Genomic DNA, 25,133 nt, shown 5'->3' with positions numbered 1-25,133 from the left:
CGTTTCACTCGGCCACCTCAGCTCCTCTTTGCCAAAACCATGGAGTTTTCAGAGAAATGTAGACCTGTTTGGGACTGAGGTTGATGAAACTCCCTGAGCTTTCTCCCTGCTGTGTTTTTGGGGTGTTTTTCGGGGTGTTCCCCCACTCCTGGCCCCTGAGGATGGGTTACTGCGCGGCCCTGAACTGCCGCAACGGCACCAGCGGCGCCTACAAGAACAGCTCGGTCAGTTTTTACGCCTTCCCCCTCCAAAACCAAGCCCTGCTGAGGCAGTGGCTCCAGAACATGGGCAGGGACATGGAGACCCCCTCCAAGTACCACTGCCTGTGCTCGGAGCACTTCGAGGAGAGCTCCTTCGAGGCGCACCCCGTGAAACCCCGCAAGCGGCGGCGCCTGCTGAAGGAGGCCGTGCCCAGCAAGTTCATCCTGGCCCTGGATGGCACCTGGCTCGTGGGCACCCCCCAGGCTGGCCCTGGCGACGCGATGAGCAGCAAAACCCGAAAAAGGATCCGGCTTTCTGAGCCCTGTGGGGTAATCGAGGGGCTGGGTAGTGGGAATGAATTCAGTTAAAGGGAGATCTGTGTGTAAAGCCTTGGAAGCAGCTTGGAAAAATATCCCTCGGAGGGTTTAATTAGTAATAATAATATTGTTGTTCCCTAATAATAAGCTTTCATGACCAGGGAGGAGCTTTTCCAGCCAGTCTGACAGATCAAGGCACAGCCTCAGGGTTTATTTAAAGCACTGAATTATTTTATTTTTCATTGAAGGAAGAACCACATTCCCTGAGGGGGCTGGGTGTGGATGCTGACCGCAGATATCTGGTTTTATGACTAATTTCTGACCCAGTTATTGGAGCAAATCATTGTTCTGGCTGAGTCACATCACTTTAAAGCCTTTTCTCTCATTCTGGATTAACAGTAGAAGGTTCTTATGTAAAATCCTTCATTAATATGCTGCTTACACATAGCACATCGCTGGGAGCAGCTGGGAGGTGCCAACGTGTTTAAACTGTTGGGATGAGAGGGTTTTCAGGGATTCTCAGCTCCCCTGACTGTGGAGCATTTTGCTTTTTAGGTCCCTGCGATGCTTCCTCAGTGGCCACGTCTGCAGGATTGGCAGAATGAATTTTATAAGCAATTGCTGAAGGAGAAATTTGGGCCTTTGATCACACTGGGAAAAGGTCAGTTTTCCCTCCCCAAAGGGACACACACTGGGTCTGGCCTGGCTCTTGTCACTCCTCACATCCCTGGATGTTTAGAGAATTCATCTTTAAGAGCTTGTGAACCTTTGTGAGAGACAAAAAGCTCCACAATTTTCCTTTAAAAGGTTGAAGGACAGTTTAGGATCCCAGGGAATGCAGCTGCCAATAAAAACAAGGAATAAGGAATAGAAAAGGTTTGAATACAGGAGCTGCAGTGACACACTGTTGATTTTTAATTTTTTGTCTTGGTCAGTGTTGGAATTAAATGTGCAGAGACAATAGTTCCTGTTTGGACTTAGATATTTACTATTTCTTATCTGTATTACAGTCTTACAAGTCAAGTTCTACAGTATTTCACTAACAAGTTATAAAATGGCCCCGTGTTTATCTCTACACGGTCTTTTAAGGAAAAAAAATCTAATTAAGAAATGATGCCTAAATTATTTTTACTTTTGACCTAATAATTAATCACTCATTTCTTGTAATGTGGACTTTGTCTAATTACACAATGCTACTGAAACCCATGGAGAAGAAGGTGAAGAAGAAGGATTAGTCTTCACCCTAAAACTTCCATCTTATCTTTATATATATCACTATATTCTAAACCCTTAAACTCTGAGTTTCCCACCCTGTGGTATCACACACTTCTATCCAAACTCCACACCCACAATCCCAGTTCTGTCATTCCAGTTTGGAAGCTTCTCCACGGCCTCAGGTCAGTGCAGTGTTCTCTTGGGGGTCAGTGCCGGGCAGCACAGAAATCTGAAATTCTCAGCATCCAGGGTCCCAACAACACATGGGATCATTAATCCTGTACCCTCATTAATTACAGTGAACTTGTGTTTTCCTCATCCCCAGACCCTGATGCATGTCTGGGTTTGGGATTTGCTTAGGAGAGTTGAACCATATGATGCAGAAGTAGTGAAATAACCTGAATGATGCCCAGAAAATGAAGAAATCTCAATATTTAGCTTTAAACGCCCAACTATATGTTTGCTTGAAGTCACTTATGTTTTAATTCTGAAGCTGTGAGCCCTACCTGGCTCCTCAGCATTCAGGTAATTCCTTGGATTGATTCCTGGAAGAACCTGATGAAATTGGGGGCGTTGCACGAGGAGGAATTAGGGACAGGACTGAAACATGAAATCCAGCACCAGGCAGCTGAATTTGGGGTTAAGGCTCAAATCCAAGACCTTCCACTTTTCCACATTTAATCTCCAACCTCCTGGGTGTAATTTCTGGAATATTTTATAAAAGTTGGAGCACAAATCCTGTTCATCCCAGACACCCCTTTAGACACTGGGCCAGCTGCTGCTTCTCCCTCCCCAGTGGATCTTTTCCTAGAATAACAGAGATGCTCTTTAGAGAGTGAGTGATGCAGGGATTTGCTGGAAAACCATCAGGGGGAAATAGTGATGACCATCATTGCCATGTTCTTTCTGTTCCTTGTTCAGGCTCTCTTGTTCCCAAAAGCCATATCCCAGAAGGAGGAGCAGCATGGGTCAGGGATCCGCAAGATTTGGAGGAAAGAAAAATCCCTGCCATCCTCAGCACAGGTGTGTGGTGTTGTGGGAATTGTCTGGTAGCACCTTGAAATTAGTAGGATCGGAGGGATGGGGGATTCCAGGTGAGCTCTGCTGCATTTTGGGTTTTTTTTTTTTTTGTTTTGTGGGGTTTTTTTTTGTTTGGTTTGTTTGGGTTTTCTTTGGTTTTTGGGGTTTTTTTGGTTTTTTTTGTTGTGTTGGTTTTTTTTTTTTGGTGGTGGTTTTTTTTGTGGGGTTTTTTTGGGGGGGGAGGTTGTTGTTTTTTGTTTTGGGGGAGTGTTTTTGGTTTTTTGGGTTTTTTGTTTTTGTTTGCCTGTTTATTTGTTTTGGGGTTTGGGTTTTTTTTTTTTTTGTTTGGTTTGTTGGTGGTATTTTGGGGGGTTTTTTGTGTTTTTTTGTTTGTTTGTTTGTTTTTGGGGGGTTGTTTTTTTTTGTTTTTTTTTTTTTGTGTTTTTTTTTTTTTTTTTTTTGTGGGGTTTTTTTGTTTTGTTTTTATTTTTTAACCCAAAACTTAAGGGTTTTGTCCAGAAGCAGCAAATCGGGAATTGTTGTTTGGAGATTTTTCTGTCACATCACATACAGGGAATTTTTAGAATCTCCTTGTTCCAGGCCATGGTGGTGCCATGACCCACGGATCATCCTCAGGAGCATCCCAAGCCCCTCACCGCCAGTGCTCTGATCAGGCAGAAACATCGGGGGGCCCCCAAAATCCAGCACCAAATCCAGTGACAATCAGGAGCGGTAACAGAGTCCTGGCAGGGCAGGAGCTGGATGAGTTCAGGCGGTTCCTGCTGTACCACCAGGGCCAGCTCGAGGACGCGGCGGTGCCGTGGTTCATCTGCAGCGAGTGCGGCAGGAGCTTTGCCCGCCACGCGTACCTGCTGCGGCACCGGCGCACCCACACCGGGCAGCTGAGGAGAAACACGCCTGCTTCCCAAAGAAAACTTCCTGATTTCTGGAGAAACGCAACTGCTTCCCAAAGAAAACTTCCTGATTTCTGGAGAAACGCAACTGCTTCCCAAAGAAAACTTCCTGATTTCTGGAGAAAAACAACTGCTTCCTGAAGAAACATGCCTGCTTCCTGGAAAAACCCTTCTCCTTCCTGGAGAAACCCAACTGCTTCCTGGAGAAACCCAACTGCTTCCTGGAGAAACCTTCCTGCTTCCTAAAGAAACCCGCCTGATTCCTGGAGAAACCCAACTGCTTCCTGGAGAAACCTTCCTGTTTCCTGGAGAAACCCAACTACTTCCTGGAGAAACCCTTCTCCTTCCTGGAGAAACCTTCCTGCTTCCTGGAGAAACCTTCCTGCTTCCTGGAGAAACCCAACTGCTTCCTGGAGAAACCCAACTGCTTTCTGGAGAAACCCAACTGCTTTCTGCGGAAACCCACCTGATTCCTGGAGAAACCCTCCTGATTCCTGGAAAAACCCTTCTCCTTCCTGGAGAAACCCAACTGCTTCCCGGAGAAACCTTCCTGCTTCCTGGAGAAACCTTCCTGCTTCCTGGAGAAACCCACCTAATTCCTGGAAAAACCCTCCTGATTCCTGAACCAACCCACCTGATACCCAGAGAAACCCGCCTGCTTCTTGAAGCAAGCTTCCTTATTCCTGGAGAAACCCATCTATTTCCTCAAGAAACTCTCCTTCTTCCTGAAAAAACTCTCCTGCTTCCTGAAAAAAACATCCTGCTTCCTGAAGAAACCATCCTTCTTCCTGGAGAATCTCTCCTGCTTCCTGGAGAAACTCTCCTACTTCCTGGAGAAACTCTCCTACTTCCTGAAGAAACGCTCCTTTTTCCTGGAGAAACCCGTCTGATTCCTGGAGAAGCGATTCTGCCTCCTGGAGAAGCCATGCTGCCTCCAGGAGAAGCCCTTCTGTGTGCTGGAGAAACCCACCGTCCATAGCCCCCTCCTCATAGACCATCTCAGCCACGTGCCACAAGCCTGCCTAGGGTAGAGCTTTGCAGTCAGCTGTCAAAACCCCTGCTCTGCCCAGAGGTGGGGCTGGTAGTCCTGTGTGGGTCAGAGCAGATTATGTAATAGGAAAATTAGAATAAAGTGCAGTGGTACAAAAGCACTGACAGAGTCAGGACGCAGCCTGGCTCCCTGTGGGTCAGGTCAGGGTGTTGGCTGCAGCCCTCCTGCAGTGCCAGCTGTGGCTCTGTCGGAGCAGGGATCCTGCAGAAGGTTGGAATTTTCCTCTGAGAAACTCTTTCTTCCAGTAGTGGTGTAGACGAGCCTGGTCTTCCTCTGGGAATGCCGTGGAGAAGGAAACTGCTCCTCTGGGAGTCCAGTGGAAAATGCTGCTGGGGTGTTCCAGACCCCAGATTATATCCAGTTAGGAATTCTTGGCTCCTCCCCCTGGGCAGAGCATCTCCCAATGGGATGGTGGGATTTGATCAGCCACGCAGGGACACTCAATGGGCCATTAACAGAAGATATCTCCCTGGACAAAGGATGGGCCCTGGGAGAGATAAAGAACACTGCCCCACCTGGCTTTTTTAACACCTGCTGATGGAATGCATTTGGTTACATCTTGCACTGCAACCTAAGACATGAATCGAGCTCTGGTTCAATCTGCTGCTGCCCTGTCACTGATCAGGAGCTGGATCATTCCTGCCATTCTTGCCGTGCTCCATCCAGCTCCTCCTTGGAGCAGGAGTAGGATAGAGCAGCACTGGCTGTACCAAAAGGGACATTTAAAAACCTGGTGCACCAAACAACACGTGCTGGAGAGCATCCAGAGTACCACACAGAAACAGTGGAAGTTTCCAGGGATGAAAAATGAAAAATTGAGAATAGGATTGTGAACTGATGTTTGAAGCAACCAATTCTGGGCATTATTTCCCCACTTTAGCTGCTCTCCCATTACTGTACCTGCAGAACTAACTGGTTTTGGATTCTATTTTTATATTGACCCCATGTTTTCCTGTGGGGTGAGGTGCTGCTTTGGTTTCTGAAATTCTGGGAGGAAAAACCCCATGGGTATATTCTAAATGTGTGTACAGTGTGTTGGTGATGTTCCTCTGGGAAGTGGAAATGCAGCAGGGAGAAGGGTGGAGGAGAGGAGCCAGGAGGCAGCACATGCAGATTTTGTGTTTTCTCCCCACGTGCTGGTGGTTTTCAGCATTTTTGAATATTCCAGTTGCGTGCCAAGAGGGAAAATGTGTTGCCTCCAGTTGGAGGGGTGTCCTCAGTCAGAGACTCCAGCTGGAGTGAAGTCTCCAGGCTCCTGAGGAGCAGCAGAGAGCGCCCAGCTGGTGCCGTGCTGCAGTTCCAGGAGTTCTGAGCAGGACTGGGAAAATACACTTGGCCCCAAAGCATCCTGCCCATCCCAGGTACAGGAATAATGTCCCAAAAACATTTTGGCACTGGCTTCAAGTGAAGTCCTTGAGTTGACTTTGCTTTTATTCCTCAGAGAATCCCAGAATAGTTTGGATTGGAAGGGATGTTAAGGATCATCCAGTGCCACCCCTGCCATGGCAGGGACACCTCCCACTGTCCCAGGGTGCTCCAGCCTGGCCTGGGACGCTTCCAGGGATCCAGGGCAGCCACAGCTGCTCTGGGAATTCCATCCCAGCCAGGAATTCCCAATTCCCAATCTCCCACCCATCCCTGCCCTCTGGCACTGGGAGCCATTCCCTGTGTGCTGTCCCTCCATCCTTGTCCCCAGTCCCTCTCCAGGCTGGGCTGTGGTTTTCCAGCTGCACACCCTGCACTCTCCCAGCCCTCAGAGGAGGGAAGGTGTCCTGGACTGGGATGCAGCTCCATTCCCACTGGGGGGATGGTTCCTCTGTCTGCTGAGCCCTGGATCCCGTGGGATGCTCCAGGCCCCAGCACCCCTCACTCCTGAGGGGGCAAAGCTGCTGGGTCAGACCCAACCTCAACTCCCCACTGCCACAAGGAGTGGGATCTCCAGCAGCTGCTGTCCTGGGATCAAAGCTTCTGAACTGATATTCCCAGGGAAATATCACCGGTGTGGTAAGAGGTGTTTGGAAAATTTGAGGAATAAACCAAGCAAACCACATCTGTGCTGCAGCAGGTGAATCCATGGCTGAGAGGAAGAAACCTCAGAGGCTGGAGGAGCTGGAAGGGCTCAGCCTGGAGCAAAGGGGGCTCAGGGGGGACTTTGTGGCTCTGCACAGCTCCTGACAGGAGGGCACAGCTGGGGAGGGGTTGGACTGTGCTCCAGGGAACAGGGACAGGAAAATTGGACATTTTGGAGAAAACGTCTTCGTGCAAATGGCTCAGCCCTGGGGCCATGGGGCAGGGCCTGGGGGGCTCAGGGTGCTGGAGGGGACATCGACCGGTGACATCCTGCAGGGAAATGGCTGCTCAGGCTCCCGTGGTGCTGCTCAGCCCGTTAACCCTTCATGTACCACTGCCCTCCCTCCGGGGCCAGGATCATCCCGCTCCCTGTCCAGCCAGGGGAGCCCCGTCATGGCCCATCTGCAGGGATCCTGGAACACCGAGGCACCGGGGGAGCTTTTGCCGGGATAATCGCGGGAAGGTGAGATTGTAACACTTTTGTGTGGCCTGGCACCAGCCCCAGCCCCGGCAAAACGAAAGGTTCCAGGTTCAGGATGAGCACACGGGGTGGCTCCCAAACCCAGAATGTGCCCCCACCAAGGGCCTTCTGGCCAGGACGGGGGTCCTGGTGTGGGTGCTCACGTCCTCTTCCCGCACGGCTCCCGGCCCCCCGGTGCCACCGAATCGGTGTTCCCTGCACCCAAACCAGTCCAGGTCACCCAGGCTCGAGTCAGCCTCGGTGCTGATGCCATGCAGAGGCTGGCGCTGGTGGCAGAGCCGGTACCGATACCGATTCCCAGCGGTGCCGGTGGCCGCGGTGGAGGTGCCGGTGCCAGTGCCGGTGCCAGTGCCGGTGCCAGTGCCGGTGCCCGCTGTCGCGGTGGAGCCGCTGCCGGTGCCAGCGGACTGTGGCAGTGCCGGTGCCGGTGGCGGTAGCGGGGCCGCTCCGGCAGGCGGTGGCGGTACCGGGGCCGCGCCGGTGGCGGAGCCGCTCCCGGTGCCGGTAGGCGGCAGTGCTCGGCGCTCCGCGCTGCCGCCGCTCCCCGCCCGCTGCCGCCCAGCCCGGAGGAGGCGGATGCGATTCCCCGGCTGCCCGTGGCTGCTCGGCGGGGCGGCGGGGCCCGGCCCGTGCGCAGGCACCGACAGCGGCCCCGGCCCCGCTCCCGGCCCCGGCCCGGCCCCGCTCCGCGCTCGCCGCCGCCGCCGCCCGGCCCCAGCCCCAGCCCCGGCCGCGGCCGCCGGGGCCCGGCCCAGCTCCGCGGGGCCATGGCCGAGTGGGCGCCCGCCCAGGTAAGCGCGGCCCGGGGCACCGGCACCGGGAACCGGCCGCAGGCGGCGCCGCCCCGCCCGCCCCGCTCCCGCCGCTGCCCGGCCCGGCCCCTCCGGCAGCCCCGGCCCGCGGGGCCCCGCCGCCTCCGGGAGCGCACCCGCTCCGGGGTGGCCCCGGTGCCCCGGGACGCGGCTGAGCGCCCCCGCCCCGGGATGTCCGCGCGGCCCCGGGATGCGCCGGGCACCGCCGGCCCGGGATGTCCACGTGCCCCGGGGTGCCCCGGGATGTCCCCAGGGACGCGACCCGCCGTGGCCCCGGTGCTCCCGGGATGCCCCGCCGACCCGGGATGCCCGGGTGTTCCCAGCGTGTCCCCAGGCACCTCTGCCCGGGATATCCCCGTGCCCCCGGGATGCCCTGGGATGCCCCAGGGTGCCCCGGAATGCTCTGAGCAGGCTTCAGCGCGGGGATGCCCCAGGCACCTCTGTCCTGGCATGTCCCTTTATGTCCCCAAGGTGTCCCTGGAGCTCCCTGGTCCCCACTTGCCCTGGCTGCTCCCTGCACACCCAGCCCCATCCTCCTCCAGGGTGGGTTCCAGCCCGGGCAGACCCAGGAATGGCTCCCAAGGGACAGGGGATCGGGGTGACAAGTTGGGAAGGTGACCATGGTGACCTGCCTTGTTCTGGGAGGTGCTCCATGGGGACAGGGATGGGCACTGACCCCACGGCCACCCTGGACTGCCACTCACTGTCCCCTCAGCCCGGTGGGCATCACACACAGGGGTCCCCTGCCGTTCTGGGGCTGCTGGTGGCCAAAAGCCCTGGCAACGGGGAGCAGAGGCTCCAGGGGGTGCCCGTGGGCCTCCTCCCACCGGTGCCCTCCCCGTGGCCCAGGTGCAGGAGTGGAACATGGAGGCCCCTCACCTGATGCCGCTGCAGCCGCCGCTGCTGCCGGAGCGGGCGCACGTGCGGGAGGCGCAGCTGCACTCGGCAGAGGCCTCGCTCTGGACCGTGGTGGCCACCGTGCAGGCCATGGAGAGGAAGATCGACCTCCTGGCCACCCGCCTGCTCAGCCTGGAGGGCCGCTCGGGCACGGCCGAGAAGAAGCTGCTGGACTGTGAGAAGACGGCCATGGAGTTCGGGAACCAGCTGGAGAGCAAGTGGGCAGTGCTGGGCACCCTCATCCAGGAGTACGGGCTGCTCCAGCGGCGCCTGGAGAACGTGGAGAACCTGCTGAAGAACAGGAACTTCTGGGTGCTGCGGCTGCCCCCCGGCCCCCGGGGCGAGGTGCCCAAGGTAGGGTGTCCCTGGGGGCTGCAGGACAGCGGGGGGACCCTGGGGAGCGGGCACTGCTGAGCCAGGGGGTCTTGTCCCCGCAGGTGCCGGTGACATTTGTTGACATCGCCGTCTACTTCTCAGCGGAGGAGTGGAAGAACCTGGAGGAGTGGCAGAAAGAGCTGTACAACAACCTGGTGAAGGAGAACTATGAGGCCTTGCTGTCCCTGGGTAAATGTCCCTTTTTCCCTGTCCTGGCAGGATGGAGCGATGGCTGTGTCTCCTCAGTGGGTCCCCAGCATGGGTGGCCTGGTCCCCTGCCAGTGGTCGGTGGTGGCACTCACTGTGTCCTGGGACCGTTCCAGAGGGAATGCTCCATGGTTCATGCTGTGTGTGGGGACAGGGTGACACACCATGCCATGCCACAGTGCTGCCCATGGGGCTGGAGAGGGTCCCTGTCCCCCAGAACCCAGGACTTGAGTGTCCACACTACCTCCAGCACGGAGCTGCTGAGGGATTTAGGCACCTTTGCCAGGAGGGACGCCAGGTCCTGGCAGCCTGGTGTGTCCCCAGTGTCCCCCGAAGCCTGGCTGACAGGGAGGGGGTGACAGGCACGGGGTGACATCAGTCTGTGTCCCTGGCAGATGGGGCCCTCTCCAGAAGCGAGGCCCAGCCCCGCAGCGAGCGCGGGGACGGGCCCTGTGTCCCTGAGCAGCGGGAGCTGGAGCAGAGGGAGCTGCCACCGGACACCTGCGCGGGTGAGAACCGCGGGAGGACCCTCCCAATGTCCCCAATGTCCCCAGTGTCCCCAGTGTCCCCATCCTCACCAGGGACGCCTCTCCTCCCTCCCAAACAGTCCCATCCCCACTGGGCCCACTTCTCCAGCTGTGAATGAGCGACCCCAGAAAATCCATGGCTGTTGTGCTGGAGATCTTGGATACCCATCACTGGGAGATCCACGTGTCCCCTGCTGCCACCACCTTGTGTCACGGCCCTTTGGCTGTGTCACAGTCACCCAGTCCCATCAGCCGTGCCATTGTCACGTGTCCCCAATGGGCTCTGCCACAGTCATCTGTTCCCAGGGATTGTGCCTGTCCCCAAGGGTCACCCAACCCCATGGGCCATCTCAGGGTCACCCATCACCAAGGGTTGTCCCACAGCCACCTGTCCCCACAGCTCCCTGGGGCTGTTGGATGTCCATAACTGCTGTGGGATGGGGGTGTCCCCTGAGGCCGGGGTCCAGGGGTCACACCCCGGGTGTGGTGGCCGTGGGTCACACATGTGGCTCCATCCCGGGTGTGGTGGCCGTGGGTCACACGTGTGGCTCCATCCTGGGTGTGTTATGGCCGTGGGTCACACCTGTGGCTCCATCCTGGGTGTAGTGGCCGTGTGTCACACGTGTGGCTCCATCCCGGGTGTGTTATGGCCGTGGGTCACACATGTGGCTCCATCCTGGGTGTGTTATGGCCGTGGATCACACGTGTGGCTCCATCCTGGGTGTGTTATGGCCGTGGATCACACGTGTGGCTCCATCCTGGGTGTGTTATGGCCGTGGATCACACGTGTGGCTCCATCCCGGGTGTGTTATGGCCGTGTGTCACACGTGTGGCTCCATCCCGGGTGTTATGGCCGTGGGTCACACCTGTGGCTCCATCCCGGGTGTGGTGGCCGTGGGTCACACGTGTGGCTCCATCCCGGCCCCGGCCAAGTCTCTCCTCGTGAACAGAGTCGCTGATCTCCACCTCCGACATCCTGTCCCGGATCAAGCAGGAGGTGGCCTTCGTGGGGGAGCAGCAGTTCCCGGAGGAGCGGGGCATGCCGCCAGACCCCTGTGCAGGTGAGCCCGGCGCTGGGCCTGCCCCACCGGCGCCGTTCCCTGCCGTGCCCCCGAGCAGGGCCTGAGTCCCTGTCGCCGTCCCCGTCCCTCCCTGCAGGCGCGGACGCCCTGATCACCGCGCACGACTTCTTGTCGTGGATCAAGCAGGAGGAAGAGCCCTGTGTCCGGGAGCCCTGGGAGCTGCCCGAGAGGGAGATGCTGCCCCCGGGGCCTGGTCCTGGTGAGCGATCCTGCCGTGGGGCCGGGGTGGGGGGAGCCCCCCGCAGGACGAGCCGTGACTGGGGACACGCCCGGTGTCCCCGGTGGGACTGACCGGTCTCTCTGTCCCCTGCAGCCAGCGAGGGGCTGCTGGTGAAGACAGAGGAGCGGTGCCCGCACGCCGAGCCCCCCGAGGAGGTGGGTTTGCCGGGCAGCTCCGGGGAGCTGCTCTTCCCCGGCACGGCCTTCGGGACCCCCGAGGGACAGGCGGCGGTGCCGGCCGCGGTGGCCCTGCCGGCGCAGCACAGACTGGGCAAAGCTCCGGGCCCCGAGGCGGGCCCGGGGGCCGATGGCGGGGCCGTCCCCGCGGCGCCGCCGGGCCCCGCCGAGGAGCGGCCGCACGGCTGCGCCGAGTGCGGGAAGAGCTTCAGCGGCAAGAAGAGCCTGCGGATCCACCAGCGCAGCCACGCGGCCGAGCGGCCCTACCCGTGCGCCGAGTGCGGCAAGAGCTTCAATTGCCACTCGGGGCTGGTGCGGCACCAGATGATCCACCGCGGAGAGCGGCCCTACAAGTGCTCCGAGTGCGGCAAGTGCTACAGCCGCAAGGAACACCTGCAGAACCACCAGCGCCTGCACACCGGGGAGCGCCCCTTCGCCTGCGCCCAGTGCGGCAAGAGCTTCATCCGCAAGCAGAACCTGCTCAAGCACCAGCGCATCCACACCGGGGAGCGCCCGTACCAGTGCCCCGCCTGCGGCCGCAGCTTCCGCTACAAGGAATCGCTCAAGGATCACCAGCGGGTGCACGGCGCCGAGGCGGGGCCGCCGCCGCTGCCGCCGCCCGGGATCCTGCCCCCCGGGGACTAGGGCCCGCCCGGCGCGGACTGCCAGCCCCGGCACCGGGACGGCCCCGGCCGCGCCGCTTCCCGCCGGGCCGGGCCGGGCCGGGCCGGGGGCGGGCGGGGAGCCCCGGGGCGGGACCGAGCCTCCCCCGCCGCCGACGGACGCTTCACCCCCGCGCTCCCCCCACGGACGATGTCGCCGCTCGGGGTGGGGGGCAGCCCCCGCCGCGTCCCCCCGCGCCACCCCCGCCTGCCGCTCTGTCCCCTCGCCCCCGCTGCTTATTTTTACTGCTCCCCCCGCGCCGTCCCGCTGTACAGTGCTTGGGGTGTAGTTTTGTATGGACGAAGCGATACATACGGAATAAAGTCGTGCTGGGCTGCGGAGCCTTCAGCGCCCCCGCCGCGGGTCCCCCGTGCTCTGTGCCCCGTCTCGGGGTCCCGCGGCCTGGGAAGGCAGCGGCAGCAGGATGGGAAAGCGGGAATGTCCTGCTGGGACACGGGGTACCGGGAATGGGTTGTGGGTTTGGGAGTGTGGCGGCTCAAGAGGTCCCAGTGTCACCGGCTGCGGTGGACTCGTGCCGGTGGGGCTGTGTGGAGACCCCCACTCCTGTCACCGACCCGTCCCTGGGTTCTTCCTGTCCCCTGTCCTTGCCCCATCCCCAGGTCCCTCCTAGCCCTGATTTGGGGGTAGGAGATTTGGGGATAGGAGATTTTGGGATAGGAGTTATTTCACACAATTCTTTCCCCACAGAATCCAGGGCCTTTCCTCAGGCACGCCAGGGTCCCCAAGCTGGGTGTCACCATCCTCCTGGGAGGCCACCACCAGAGCTGGGTGACCCTGCAAATGCCACAGCTCCTGCTGCCCCACTGTCCCCTCCCAGGACGTGGCAGTCAAGGGGCCCTGGACGCTGGGGGCTGGAAGAGGGGACAGCACAGGGGACACAGCACAGAGGGCTCAGCAGTGCTGTCACCCTGGTGTGGGCTGCAGATGGAGGGGGGAGACATTGCTGGGGTGCCCTGGGGACACTGCACATGCTGTGGGGACACTACACCTGCCACGGGGACCTCAGACATTCCCTGGGGACCCTGCACGCTGCTGGGGACCCCAAGCACTGCTGGGGACACTGCACCTTGCCTGGAGACCCCAAATGCTGCTGGGGACCTTGGACACTTCCCGGGAATCCTGCACATGCTCTGGGAACACTGCACAATGCTTGGGGACCCTGCACACTCCCTGGGGACACTGCTGGGGAACTTGGACACTGCCTGGGGACCCTGCACACTGCCCAAGGGGCCTTGCATGATGCCAGGAACCTTCCACACTCCCTGGGGACAGTGGACAGTGCTGGGAACCTTGGACACTCCTCTGGGACACTGCACACTCCTGGAACCTGTCAGGCTGCCAGGGCCCTGCACTCTCCTGGGGACCCTCTGAACCTGCTGGGGACACTGCACACTGCTTGGGGACCCTGCACACTGCCTGGGGACACTGCACACTGCTTGGGGACACTGCACACTGATTGGGGACACTGCACACTGCTTGGGGACACTGCACACTGTCTGGGGACACTGCACATTGTCTGGGGACACTGCACACTGCCTGGGGACACTGCACATTGTCTGGGGACACTGCACACTGCCTGGGGACACTGCACACTGCTTGGGGACATTTCACACTGCCTGGGGACACTGCACACTGCTTGGGGACACTGCACATTGTCTGGGGACACTGCACACTGCCTGGGGACATTTCACACTGCCTGGGGACACTGCACACTGCCTGGGGACACTGCACACTGTGTGGGGACACTGCACACTGCTTGGGGACACTGCACACTGCCTGGGGACACTGCACACTGCCTGGGGACATTTCACACTGCTTGGGGACACTGCACACTGCCTGGGGACACTGCACACTGCCTGGGGACACTGCACACTGTGTGGGGACACTGCACACTGCCTGGGGACACTGCACACTGATTGGGGACACTGCACAGTGCTTGGGGACACTGCACACTGCCCGGGGACACTGCACACTGCCTGGGGACACTGCACACTGCCTGGGGACACTACACACTGCTTGGGGACACTGCACACTGCCTGGGGACATTTCACACTGCCTGGGGACACTGCACACTGCCCGGGGACACTGCACACTGCCTGGGGACATTTCACACTGCTTGGGGACACTTCACACTGCTTGGGGACACTGCACACTGCCTGGGGACGCTCCTGGGCAGGGGCCCCTCCACATTCCCCCCACGATGTGCATGCCCTCACCCCACTCCAGGTCCACACAGCTGCACAGCAGAGCTGCTGTTCCCCAGCCCTGATCCACGGTGCTGGGCTGCCCCAAAGGAATGGGGTGAAGCTCGTTTGTCCCATGGCCTTGTCCCCATCCAGGGCTGCAGAGCCATGGGACAAACGGCTCCCCTGGCCCAGCTCCCACACCCACACAGAGATCACACACAAAACCATCCTTTCTGGGTTTTTTTGGAGGCGTTTTTTTTTTTTTTAACAGAAGTTTTATGGTTATATGCAAATTAGGTCATTAAATGATTTGCATAAAATGTTCGCACGTCAGCGACTAAGTGTTTCTAACTCCCACCCCCCGACAGGTAGTAAATCCTACTGGAGCGGCGCCGTCGGGCCAGGCCGCGCTGTCACGCGCGTCCCCCGCGGGCACGGCGGCGTCACCTCGGGGCGCTGCCGTGCCTCAGACCCGCGGGGCCGCGCCCGGAGCGCTCCGAGCCCGCCGGGGCAGCGCCGGCCGCCCGCGCCCTCCGTCCGTCCATCCGTCCTGTCCTTCCCGCGGGGATCCGTCCGGGTGCCGCCCGCGTCACCGCACGCCGTCCCCCGGGGCGGCCGCGGGCACTCGGTGTCCGTGGCGGAGCGGCTCCCGCCCGTCCCTAGCTGTTGGTGAGGAAGAGGCGTCTGTGTCGGGAAGCGGAGCCGCGCGGCCGCCCGCGGCGCCGGCCCCGGCCGCGGTTACCGAAGGGGCTCCGGCTGGGCACGGCGGTGTCCGCCCAGGCGGCGCTCCCGGCCGGCGGCGGCTCGGGGAAGCCGGGCTCGGCTTTGGGCTGCTCGAGGAGCGGGCTGGGGTCGCGGCGGGGCTCGGGGGGCGGCGGGGCCGGGCTCTGGCGGGCGGCGGCGCGCTCCTGGCGCAGGTAGCGCAGCTCGTCGCGGATGTCCGTGAGGACGCCGAGCAGGCGGAACTGCAGCTCCCGGTCGCGGGCCCGCTCCTCGCGCTGGGTGGCCCGTTCCTCCTGCCACATGGCCAGCTCCTGGTGGTACAGCTGGTCCCACTGCTCCTCCAGGTCGAGCAGGTGGTGGATGCTAGTCCTCCAGCTCTCGCGGCGGTCCTCGCGCAGGCGGGAGCAGCCCAGCCCGCGGGCAGGGCCGGCGGCGGCCGGGCCGTCTCCGGGCGGGGAGGCCGAGGAGGGCAGCGACTCCTCGGTCAGGGCGCCGTGCAGCGGGGAGCGCGCCGGGGGCTCCTCCTCGGCCGGAGCCTTCTCCCAGGTGGGCCCCATCAGTACCCTGGGCAAGGCGCCCATCTCCGGGCCCGGGCCGCCCGCCTGCTCCTCGGGATGCGCCGAGTCGAGCCCGCGGCCCAGGGCGGGCAGGTCGGACACGCCCTCGTGCCCCCAGTCCGAGTGAGCGTCCGCGGGGTTGAGGGAGTCCTCGGGCAGGGAAGTGACGGAGCCCTGCGAGCTGCACCGGCGGATCAGCATGGCCTGGCGGGACAGCTTCATGTCCTCCTCCGCGGACATGGGGGCCTCGGGCCCCGGCTGCGCCCCCGCGGCTCCTCCGTGGCCCCTCTCCACCTCCCGGCCTTCCCGCTCCTCCTCCTCCGACATGGAGGCGTAGGAGACCAGGGACTCGTTCCGCAGGGACGGGGAGATGGCCGACGCCTCCGGAGTGCGCAGCTCCGGGCCCGACTCGGCTGCGAGAGGAGAGAAGAGAAACCTCTGGTGAGAGAAACCACAGCACTGCCCTGGCCCCAGGGCCTCCCCAGCACGTGGGTCCCAGTGCATCTCCATCCTGACCCAGAGGATCTCCATCCTGAGTCAGAGGCTCTCCATCCTGACTCCACTCCCAGCAGACCCCATCCAGAACTCCACTGTCACTGCATCTTCACCCAAACCCTGCTGCCAGAGGATCTCCATCCAGATCCCACACCTGCTAGCAGATCTCCATCCTGACCCAGTGGATTTCTATCCTGAACCAGTGGATCTCCACCCAAACCCCACTCCCAGCGGATCTCCCTGCAGACCCAGTGGATTTCTATCCTGACCCAGTGGATCTCCGTGCATACCCAGTGGATCTCCACCCAGACCCCACTACCAGCGGATCTCCATGCAGACCCAGTGGATTTTTATCCTGACCCAGCAGATCTCCATCCTGACCCAGCAGATCTCCATGCAGACCCAGTGGATCTCCCTGCAGACCCAGTGGATCTCCACCCAAACCCCACTCCCAGTGGATCACCATGCAGACCCAGTGGATTTCTATCCTGACCCAGCAGATCTCCATCCTGACCCAGTGGATCTCCATTCAGACCCAGTGGATTTCTATCCTGACCCAGTGGATCTCCATGCAGATCCAGTGGATCTCCACCCAAACCCACTCCCAGTGGATCTCCCTGCAGACCCAGCAGATCTCCCTGCAGACCCAGCAGATCTCCATGCAGACCCAGTGGATCTCCACCCAAACCCACTTCCAGCAGATCTCCCTGCAGACCCAGCAGATCTCCCTGCAGACCCAGCAGATCTCCATGCAGACCCAGTGGATCTCCACCCAAACCCCACTCCCAGCGGATCTCCCTGCAGACCCAGTGGATCTCCACCCAAACCCACTCCCAGCGGATCTCCCTGCAGACCCAGCCCGTCTCCATCCCGCCCTGCTCCCAGCCCCCCAGCCCCCCGTGCTGCTCCCGCCGTACCGGGGCCGCCCTGCCCCTCTCCCCGGTACTCGCAGCCGCCGGCGGGGTCGGGGCTCTGTCCCGGCAGGCGCGGCGCGGCCGAGCCCTCCACGTCGGGCAGGGCCGAGGGCTGCCCGTTGGTGTCGATGTAGATGCTGGGGTGGCTCACGCCGGGCTGCAGGTGCATGAAGGGCTGCTTGGAGGCGCCGGGGAAGAACAGATCTGCGGGACACAGAGGATGCAGCCTCAGCTGGCGGGGACACGGCGGCCCCAGGTATGGATGCTCCCGCAAGGGCATCCTGCGCCATCGCTCAGCCTCACCTGCCCCAGCGCCATCCTGAGCCCCCCGGGGGCTGACAGCCCCTAATGGCAGAGAGTCATGGGCCTGGGGAATAACCTGAGCTGGGAGGGACCCACAGGGATCATAGAGCCAACTCCTGGACCGGCACAGACACCCCAAAATCCCACTCTGTGCATGCCTGAGAGTGCTGTCCAAATGCTCCTGGAGCTCTGGCAGGGCTGGAGCTGTGACCATTCCCTGGGGAGCCTGGGCAGTGCCCAGCACCCTCTGGGGAAGAACCTTTCCCTGATTTCCAGCCTGACCCTCCCATAGCACAGCTTCATGCCATTACACAGGATTTCTGCCTTCAGCCTAGAGCTCTGTGCTTGGCACATGACAGCCAAGTCTGGGCCACATGGATGGGGCCTATGATGCCCCCAGTGAAACCAGAGAGACTAGTATGGGATCAAAAAGCATCAAATTAAAGAAAATAAGAAAGAAGAACAAAAAACACCCGCTCCTGCAAAGCGTGAGGTGTTCCTATGAATACTGTTGATCTGGCAGAGTTTTCCCAGAGGAGCTGGGGCTGCCCCTGGATCTCTGGAATGTCCAATGCCAGGCTGGATGGGACTTGGAGCACCCTGGGATAGTGGGAGGTGTCCCTGCCCATGGCACAGGGTGGAACAGGACGAGCTTTAAGGTCCGTTCCCACTCAAACCACTCTGGGATTTCTATAACTCGCTGATCCCAGGTTATTTCCACAGAGGATTTCTAATCTCAGTTCCCTACCCAGTGGCTGGCACTTGGGTACAACAGGACCGTGACTTTGGCAGATGCTGGAACTCCAAGACAAACCTCAGAGTCTCTTCCCACAAGGCACAGCAGCCAGCTGAGAACACCAGCATGGCCGGACATCCCTCAGGGAGCGCAGCCAGAGCTCCAACCACCCTCTGCCCGCAGAGCCACCACCGCCCACCTGGGTCCAGGATGATCTCGGGCTCCGAGTCGTGGCTGGCCTGCAGGAAGGTGGACGCCACCATCTTCTCGAGGGGCGTGAGGCGCGGCTTGTGCAGCGGCCCCCCGGCGCGGTTCACGGGCAGGTGCTTCTTGGAGGTGATTTTCTTCTTGACGTCCAGCCGCAGGTCGCGCCACTTGTGCTTGAGGTCGTCGATGGAGCGCTCGGTGTAGCCCAGGAAGTTGACGCGGCTTTGGATCTGGGTCCAGAGCTGCTTCCGCCGCACGGGGTGAGCCCGCAGGGCCTCGGACCCGTACAGGGCGCTGAAATGCCGGACCACATTCCAGACCAGCGTCTCGGTCTCGTCATTGGAGAAGTTGGCCTTCCTCTTCCGGCCAGACGCTGGCATCGCCTGCGAGGCTGCGGCAGAGGTGGAAGGGGCACAATTGAACCTCGGTCCCCACTCCTCTCTCTCGGCTCCTGGGGGGAACATGGGGCTGCGGGAGCCCGAGGGAGCCGCGGAGGAGGGAGCCGAAGCAAGAGCCCCGGAGGCATCCATGGCAGGGGAGGCTTGGGCCGGGGAGGATCTAAAGAGCCGCTTCGGCACAGCACGCGGCACGGGCGCACCGCATCGCCTCGCCCGGCTCGAGGGCACCTGGGAGGGGAGAAAAGGAAAGGGCAGCGGTGGCTGGTGGCAGCGCGGGGGGACGGTGAGGGCCCCCCGGCTCTCTCCAGCCAGAGGCACCCGGGAGAGCCCCCAGGGTGCCGTGGACGGGGACGTGGCCGTGCTGAGCGTCAGCACCACGGTGAGGGGTTGTGGTGAGCGCCTCGGGCACGGCACCTGCCCTGGGGCCACGGAGCTGCCTCACGGGTGCCTCAGAGCACCTCGGGGCCGGGCTGAGGGTCATGGGGACACCTCAGGGCCACGGCAAGGGGCTCACAGCAATGCCAGCCATGATGGGGAAAGTCTTGGGCATGATGAGCACTTCAGGTTCCCAGCCAGGGCCTCGGGGCCACAGCACTGACCAAGGACATGAGCACCTCAAGGCCATGGTGAAGACCTTGGCCAAGAAGCAGGCCTTGGCAAGGGTCTTGTCCATGGTGAGAGCATTAAGAGCCCACTGAGGACCTTGGAGTCATGGTGAAACCCATGGCCACAGTGAGAGCCCCAAGGCCATGGCAAAGGCATCATGAAAGGCCTTGGCCATGGTGAGCAGCTCAAGCTTGCAGGGAGCACCCTGGCACCAGGGCAAGGACCAGGCCATGGCAAGTGTTGCAAGGCCATAATGAAGACCTTGGCCATGATGAACACCTGAAGAGCCCACGAGAGGTGAGGAGCCACAGAAAAGACCTTGACTACAGTGAACACCCCAAGCTCCCAGCGAGGACCTCATGGACACAGCAAAGACCTCGGGCACGGTGCACACCTGGAGCTCCCAGCGAGCACCCTGGGGCCACGGCAAAGACCTCGGCCATGGTAAACACCGTGGCCACAGCGAACACCCCAAACTCCTCCTGAGGAACTTGGGACCACATCAAAAGCCCTGGCTGTAGCGAGTGCACCAAGGCCACGAAGAAGCCCTTGGCCATGGTGCTCACCTGGACCAGGTGTGCACACCTCAAGCTCCCACGAGCACCACGGGAGCACAGCAGAGACCACCGTGCCCACCCCCGGCTCCCATGGCGCCCCGGAGCCGCAGGAACCCCCAGGAGCGGCCTCGAGCAGAGCCCGCAGCCCCGCGGTGCCCCCGCCGTGCCCCGAGCCCCCTCCCCATCCCGGGGCCCCCGGCAGCGCCCGCACCCGCGGCCTCGGGGCGCCCTTTGCCGGGCCCGGGGCGCCGCTCGCCGCCCTGCCCCGGCTTTGTTCGCGCTCCTCTCGCCGGGGACAAAGCGGCCGGGCCGGGGCCTGCCCCGCGGACCCCCCCCCCATTCGGGATCCCACCGCGGGCGGGTGCGCGGGGCGGGCACCGGCCCCGGCCCCGCGGCTCCCCCCGGCCCGCCGGCCCCCCCGGCCCCGGGACAGCGCTTACCTGCGCCGGGACGGGCGTGCGGGGCGCGGGGGGCGCGGAGCGGGGCCCCGGCGGCGGCGGGAGGGGGGGCTCAGGTCCGGCGGCGGGTAATGGCTCCCGCCTCGGCGGAACTCGCCTTCATTTCCTCCGAGCGCCGGCGCGGGCCCTGCGCGACACCGCGGCCGCGGGCTCCCCCTGGCGGCACCGCCGCGAACCGCCGGGGGCGGCACCGAGAGCGGGGACAGCCCCGGGAGGGACGGGGAACCGGGAGGGACGGGGAACCGGGACAGCCCCGGGAGGGGACCGGGAACCGGGAGGGGACAGCGGGACCGGACAGTCCCGGGAGGGGACGGGGAACCGGGAGGGGAGAGCGAACCGGGATGGGGAACCGGGAGGGGACAGCGAACCGGGACAGCCCCGGGAGGGGACGGGGAACCGGGAGGGGACGGGGAACCGGGACAGCGAACAGGGACAGCCCCGGGAGGGGACGGGGAACCGGGACAGCACAGCGGGACCGGACAGCCCCGGGAGGGGACCGGGAACCGGGAGGGGAGAGCGAACCGGGACAGCCCCGGGAGGGACCGCGAACCGGGTGGGGACAGCGAGAACCAGGAGGGACAGCGAACCGGGAGGGGACAGCGAACCGGGACAGCCCCGGGAGGGACAGCGCAGAGGGAGAGGACAGCACACCGGGACCGGACAGCACACCGGGACCGGACAGCCCCACGGGAGGGGATAGCCCCGGGAGGGGACAGCAAACCGGACAGCATAGCGGGACAGGAGAGGACACCGGGAGGGGACAGCCCCGGGAGGGACAGCACACCGGGACATCCTACCGGGACCGGACAATACAGTGGGAGAGACAGCACACCGGGAGGGGACAGCACAGCGAGAAGAGCCAGCCCCGCGGGAGGGACAGCACTGCGGGAGGGGACAGCTCACCGGGACCGGACAGCTCACCGGGACCGGACATCACACCGGCACCGGACATCACACCGGGACAGGACATCCCAAAGGGACGGGACATCCCTGCATTCCACCCTAAGGGGACAGCGGGTACCCACCGCGGATGCATCCCTGTGGGGGTCTCCCCTGGGGTGATACATCCCTGTACCCCACTCCCGAGGGCACCCCGGGCACCCCTGCGGGGCTGTGTCCCCGTGGGGATCCCGTCATGCCCCCCATCCCTGCACCCCCGGGAAGGTGCACCCCACGGGGGTCCCATCCCCGTGCACCCCATGTACCCCCATGACGGTGTCCCCGTGAGGACCCCCAGTGCAGGAGCCCCTGTGTCCCCCCCTTTCCCAGCTGCAGCTGTGCATCCCTGTGGGGGTCCCGCCTGCTGCACCCCCCTTCCCCGGGTGCTTCATGCCCACCCTGATCCTGTATCCATGTGGGGATCCCCCTGTGGCCCCCACCCCTGTACCCCTGGGCCTGTGGGGACACCTCTGTCCCTGCCTGGTGGCCTCCAGCTGCCCCTGACCCGCTGCAGTCCAGCAGAGACAGGGACCCCAGGGACCCCAGGGTTCACAGCGCACACGGGGGGCTCTGCAGGGGACCCCAGGGTGCCACCAAGGCTGGCACAGCCAGCACAGGGTGCTCAGCCAGGTCCCCACTGCCCGTAGGTGCTGCCACGGCCCTGGTGCCCGGCTGGGGATGGCACAGCTCGGGGTGGCTGTGGGGGCCACGGTGTCCCCAGGAGGGGCAGGGGGGTTCGGGGTGGCCCTGCTGCTCCGGGAAACCCCGGGGAGCTTTGCCCCACTCCCAGCAGATGTGACAGCAGAATAAAACCACTCGTGCTCGGCTTTGCTGAATTCCAACTTTTTAATGCCTGTGACAATCCTCCAGGCACCACGTGGTGACAGCAGCCGGAGGCACCCGATTCCCGTGTGGGATGGAGCTGCTGTCCCCAGCACGGGGACACCCCAGCACCGCCCACATCCCCCCACGGCAGCCACAACCGCCCCACTCGGGGCAAATCCCCGCTGGCAGCAGTTCCACACCGTTTCCAGCTGGCTGCAGCAGCCACTCCCTGGGAGAAGGTTCTGGCAGCAGCTTCGTGTCCCCAGCGCTGCCACTGCAAACCCCACGGCTCAGCTGCGGGGAACAGCGGCCGGGCCGGGCGGTGACAGCCCCAAGGAGCACCGGCCCCTCTGCCCGGTCACTGCTGGGGAGGGCTGTCCCCGAGGAAGGCTCGCCCTGCGCCGGCTGACACCATGTGCACCGCGTCCTCCAGCTCGTAGAAGGCCTGGAAGAGGTCCGGCGAGGTGGCCTGGCACTCCAGGTACCGCCGCAGCGTGGCCAGGCTCCTCCAGACCTCCCGCTCCGAGGGGCAGGGCGGCACGGCCGCCAGCTCGCCCGCGTCCTCGCCCTCCGCCGTGCCCTCGTCCCCGTCCGCCTCCGCCGCGTCCCCGTCGCGCTCCGGCCGCTCCCTGCCGAGCAGACCGGGGGCCGAGCTCAGGGACACGGCCTCGGTGCCGGCGTCGGGGGTGAAGCCGGCGGCGCGGAAGCAGCCGGCGATGAGCCCCGGGTGGACGTCGCCCCAGGCTTGCGCCAGCATGTGCAGCACGTCCAGCAGGCTGGGCTGGCCCGCGCCGCGCTCCGCCGGCAGCCAGCGCAGCAAACGGCGCCGGTAGTGGCCCTTGAGGTCGCCGGCGATGCCGCGGTCCAGCGGCTGGGCCAGGGCGGCGGCCGGCGGGATGAAAACCATCCTGACGTTGGACAGCTGGAGGTAGGGGTGCGCCTCGTGCTTGGCCAGCAGGAGCAGGACGCTCTTGTCCCGCCGCCGCATGCCCTCGTTGAACTCCCGCAGCCACTCGGCGAAGAGCGGCGCGCTGAGCCCGGCCGGGCCGCCGGCGCGGTAGCTCCACGGCATCTGCTCCAGGTTGACGCCCCGCAGGCAGCGCGGCCGGGGGCTGTCCCCCACCGCCCGCAGCGGCAGCTTCTCCGAGCCGCTGGCGTTGGCGCACAGCAGCAGCGTCAGCCGCTCGCCGGGGCTCTCGCCGTTACCGGGGGCGCCGGCCGGCAGCGGCACCGCGGTCTCCCCGCAGGCGAAGATCTCGGCGGGCGCGTAGCTGCGGAGGAGCCCGGGCAGCACCGCGCCGGCCCAGTGCTCCGCCGTGGGCTGCTCCGCGTCCGCTTTCTCCGCCGGCGGCTTCTTGCCGTGGCGAGCGCCCAGGCGAGCCAGCCAGCCGCCGCTGGGCTCGGGCCGGGCCGGGTGCCGGGCCCGGAGCTGCAGCAGCGGGCGGCCCACGGGCAGCTCGGCGGCGTGGGCGCCCTGCACCCAGCGCAGCAGCGCGGCCTCCAGCGCCGCGTCCTTCCCCTCCCGCTTGCGCTTGCGCTCGGGGTCGCCGTTGCGGTGCCACTCGCTCAGGATGCGCTCCTTGTTCTTGATGATGCGGCAGATCTGGGGCTGCGACACCCCGAAGCGCTTGGCCAGCTCGCTCTGCGACACCTTGGGGCCCTCCAGCATCTCCAGCACGCGCACCTTCTCGGTCAGCGACAGCTCCTTCCGCTCCTTCCGCGGCGCCGCCGCCGTGCCTCCCTCCGCCGTGCCCGGGGAGCGCCCGGTGCAAGGCCCCGGCCGGTGGGTGCTGCCCGTGGCCCCCAGCCCCGCCGGTTCGGCGAGGCCTGTTCCGCAGCGGCCGCAGGCGTAGCCGAGCTCCGCGCCGCGCCCCAGCCGGTGCCGCACCAGGTCCGGTTTGTGCCCGACGCCGCCTCGGCCGCACTCGGCACAATCCAGCGGCGGCTCCCCGGGCCGGCAGCGGCGGCTCTCGAAGGCGGGCGGTGCGGCGATGAACCCCCCGTTACCGGCACCGGGGTTCGGCTCCGGCTCGAGGACGCCGCAGTAGCTGCAGCCCCGCTCCCGCAGCGGGACGAGGAAGTCGGCGGGGCCAGCATGGAGGGACGGGGGCGAGCGGGGCGGTGGGGACACCCCGTCCTCGCTCTTCACCTCCTTGCCCTGCCAGTCCCCTGCGGACACGGGAGCGCGTTGGGGAGCGGCCCAAGCCCCCGGCTCGGCAGGATCCGGGCCGGTGCCCGACTCGTTCTCCCGGTGCCACCTGGCCGCGATCCCGCCCGTCCCCGTGTCCCGCTCACCCTGGGAGGGACCGGCCGGTGCCGCGGGTGGCCGGGGGCTCTGGCGCTCCCCGTAGCGCCCCGCTGCCGCCGCCACCCCCTCGTCCCCTCGCTCCACCTCGGCCAGGATGTCGGGCTTGGTGATGGCGTAACCTGTCACAGAGACAAGAGGAGGGACAGCCGGTGATGCCACTGGCCATGCCAACGGACATGCCACCAGAGGTGACATCGGTCACAACAGGCCAGGGCTGGCTGCCCGTGGTGATGGGTACAGGCAGCCCGTGCGGTCCCGTGCTGACCCCAGAGCCACCCCGTGACCTCCTGCTCCCGGTATCAACCCGGTGAGTGCCGGTCTCCCCTGTGGCCAGGCCACGACCGGCAGTGCCTGGAGCGGAGCCGGGATGGCCCCGGTGCCTCACCCAGGTCGACGGGATGCTGGCGGTCCTCCTTCATCGCACCGGCACCGTCCCGGTCGTCGGGAAACGCGGCGGCAGCTGCTCCCGGTGCTGCTCCCGCCGAGGCCTCAGCAGCGCGAGGGATGGCGGTGCCTGAGTGATGCCGCGCCGGGATGACGACGCGCGGGCGGGCGGCGGGACGCGGCGTCGGCGGCGCCCGTGAGGCCGGTGGCGGGGCCGCGAGCCCCGGTGGGCCGCGGTGGCGTTGCCGCACCTGTCCCCGTCCCCGTCCCCTCCCGCCCGCCCGGTCC

At 63.5% G+C, this 25,133-nt stretch overlaps 3 protein-coding genes across 4 annotated transcripts; 1 reads left to right on the top strand and 2 right to left on the bottom strand.

Moving 5' to 3' along the window:
- Window positions 1-7,114: 7,114 nt before the first annotated feature.
- LOC131090418 (zinc finger protein 282-like) lies at window positions 7,115-12,216 on the top strand. The gene is given in 8 exon segments (XM_058035786.1): window positions 7,115-7,251; window positions 7,386-7,960; window positions 7,963-8,060; window positions 8,931-9,332; window positions 9,416-9,542; window positions 9,956-10,069; window positions 11,038-11,148; window positions 11,246-12,216. Coding segments are annotated over 8 exon segments (2,529 nt in total). The 3' UTR covers window positions 12,211-12,216.
- Window positions 12,217-14,813: 2,597 nt separating this feature from the next.
- On the bottom strand, window positions 14,814-20,423 carry LOC131090402 (protein PRRC2A-like). The gene is made up of 5 exons (XM_058035762.1): window positions 20,372-20,423; window positions 18,363-18,761; window positions 17,128-17,328; window positions 15,178-16,128; window positions 14,814-15,094 (listed from the first exon to the last, which is right to left on the bottom strand). The coding sequence occupies exons 2-5, from the start codon at window positions 18,748-18,750 to the stop codon at window positions 14,814-14,816; spliced, it is 1,821 nt and encodes a 606-aa protein (XP_057891745.1). The 5' UTR covers window positions 18,751-18,761; window positions 20,372-20,423.
- Window positions 20,424-22,170: 1,747 nt separating this feature from the next.
- Window positions 22,171-25,033, bottom strand: LOC131096840 (tigger transposable element-derived protein 3-like). Of its 2 annotated transcripts, XM_058045488.1 has the most exons (3): window positions 24,847-25,033; window positions 24,449-24,580; window positions 22,171-24,322 (listed from the first exon to the last, which is right to left on the bottom strand). In XM_058045488.1, exons 1-3 carry the CDS (start codon window positions 24,878-24,880, stop codon window positions 22,512-22,514), a joined length of 1,977 nt encoding a protein of 658 aa, XP_057901471.1. In that variant the 5' UTR covers window positions 24,881-25,033; the 3' UTR covers window positions 22,171-22,511. The 2 variants fall into 2 exon arrangements, with proteins under 2 accessions (XP_057901471.1, XP_057901463.1); XM_058045480.1 differs by having other exon boundaries at window positions 22,171-24,580.
- Between the last annotated feature and the right edge of the window lie 100 nt (window positions 25,034-25,133).

This window comes from Melospiza georgiana, chromosome 1, assembly GCF_028018845.1.
Source record: "Melospiza georgiana isolate bMelGeo1 chromosome 1, bMelGeo1.pri, whole genome shotgun sequence".
Taxonomy (NCBI): Eukaryota; Metazoa; Chordata; class Aves; order Passeriformes; family Passerellidae; genus Melospiza; species Melospiza georgiana.
Note: the sequence above shows the minus strand (reverse complement) of the source record. Positions and strands in the feature narration are given on the sequence as shown.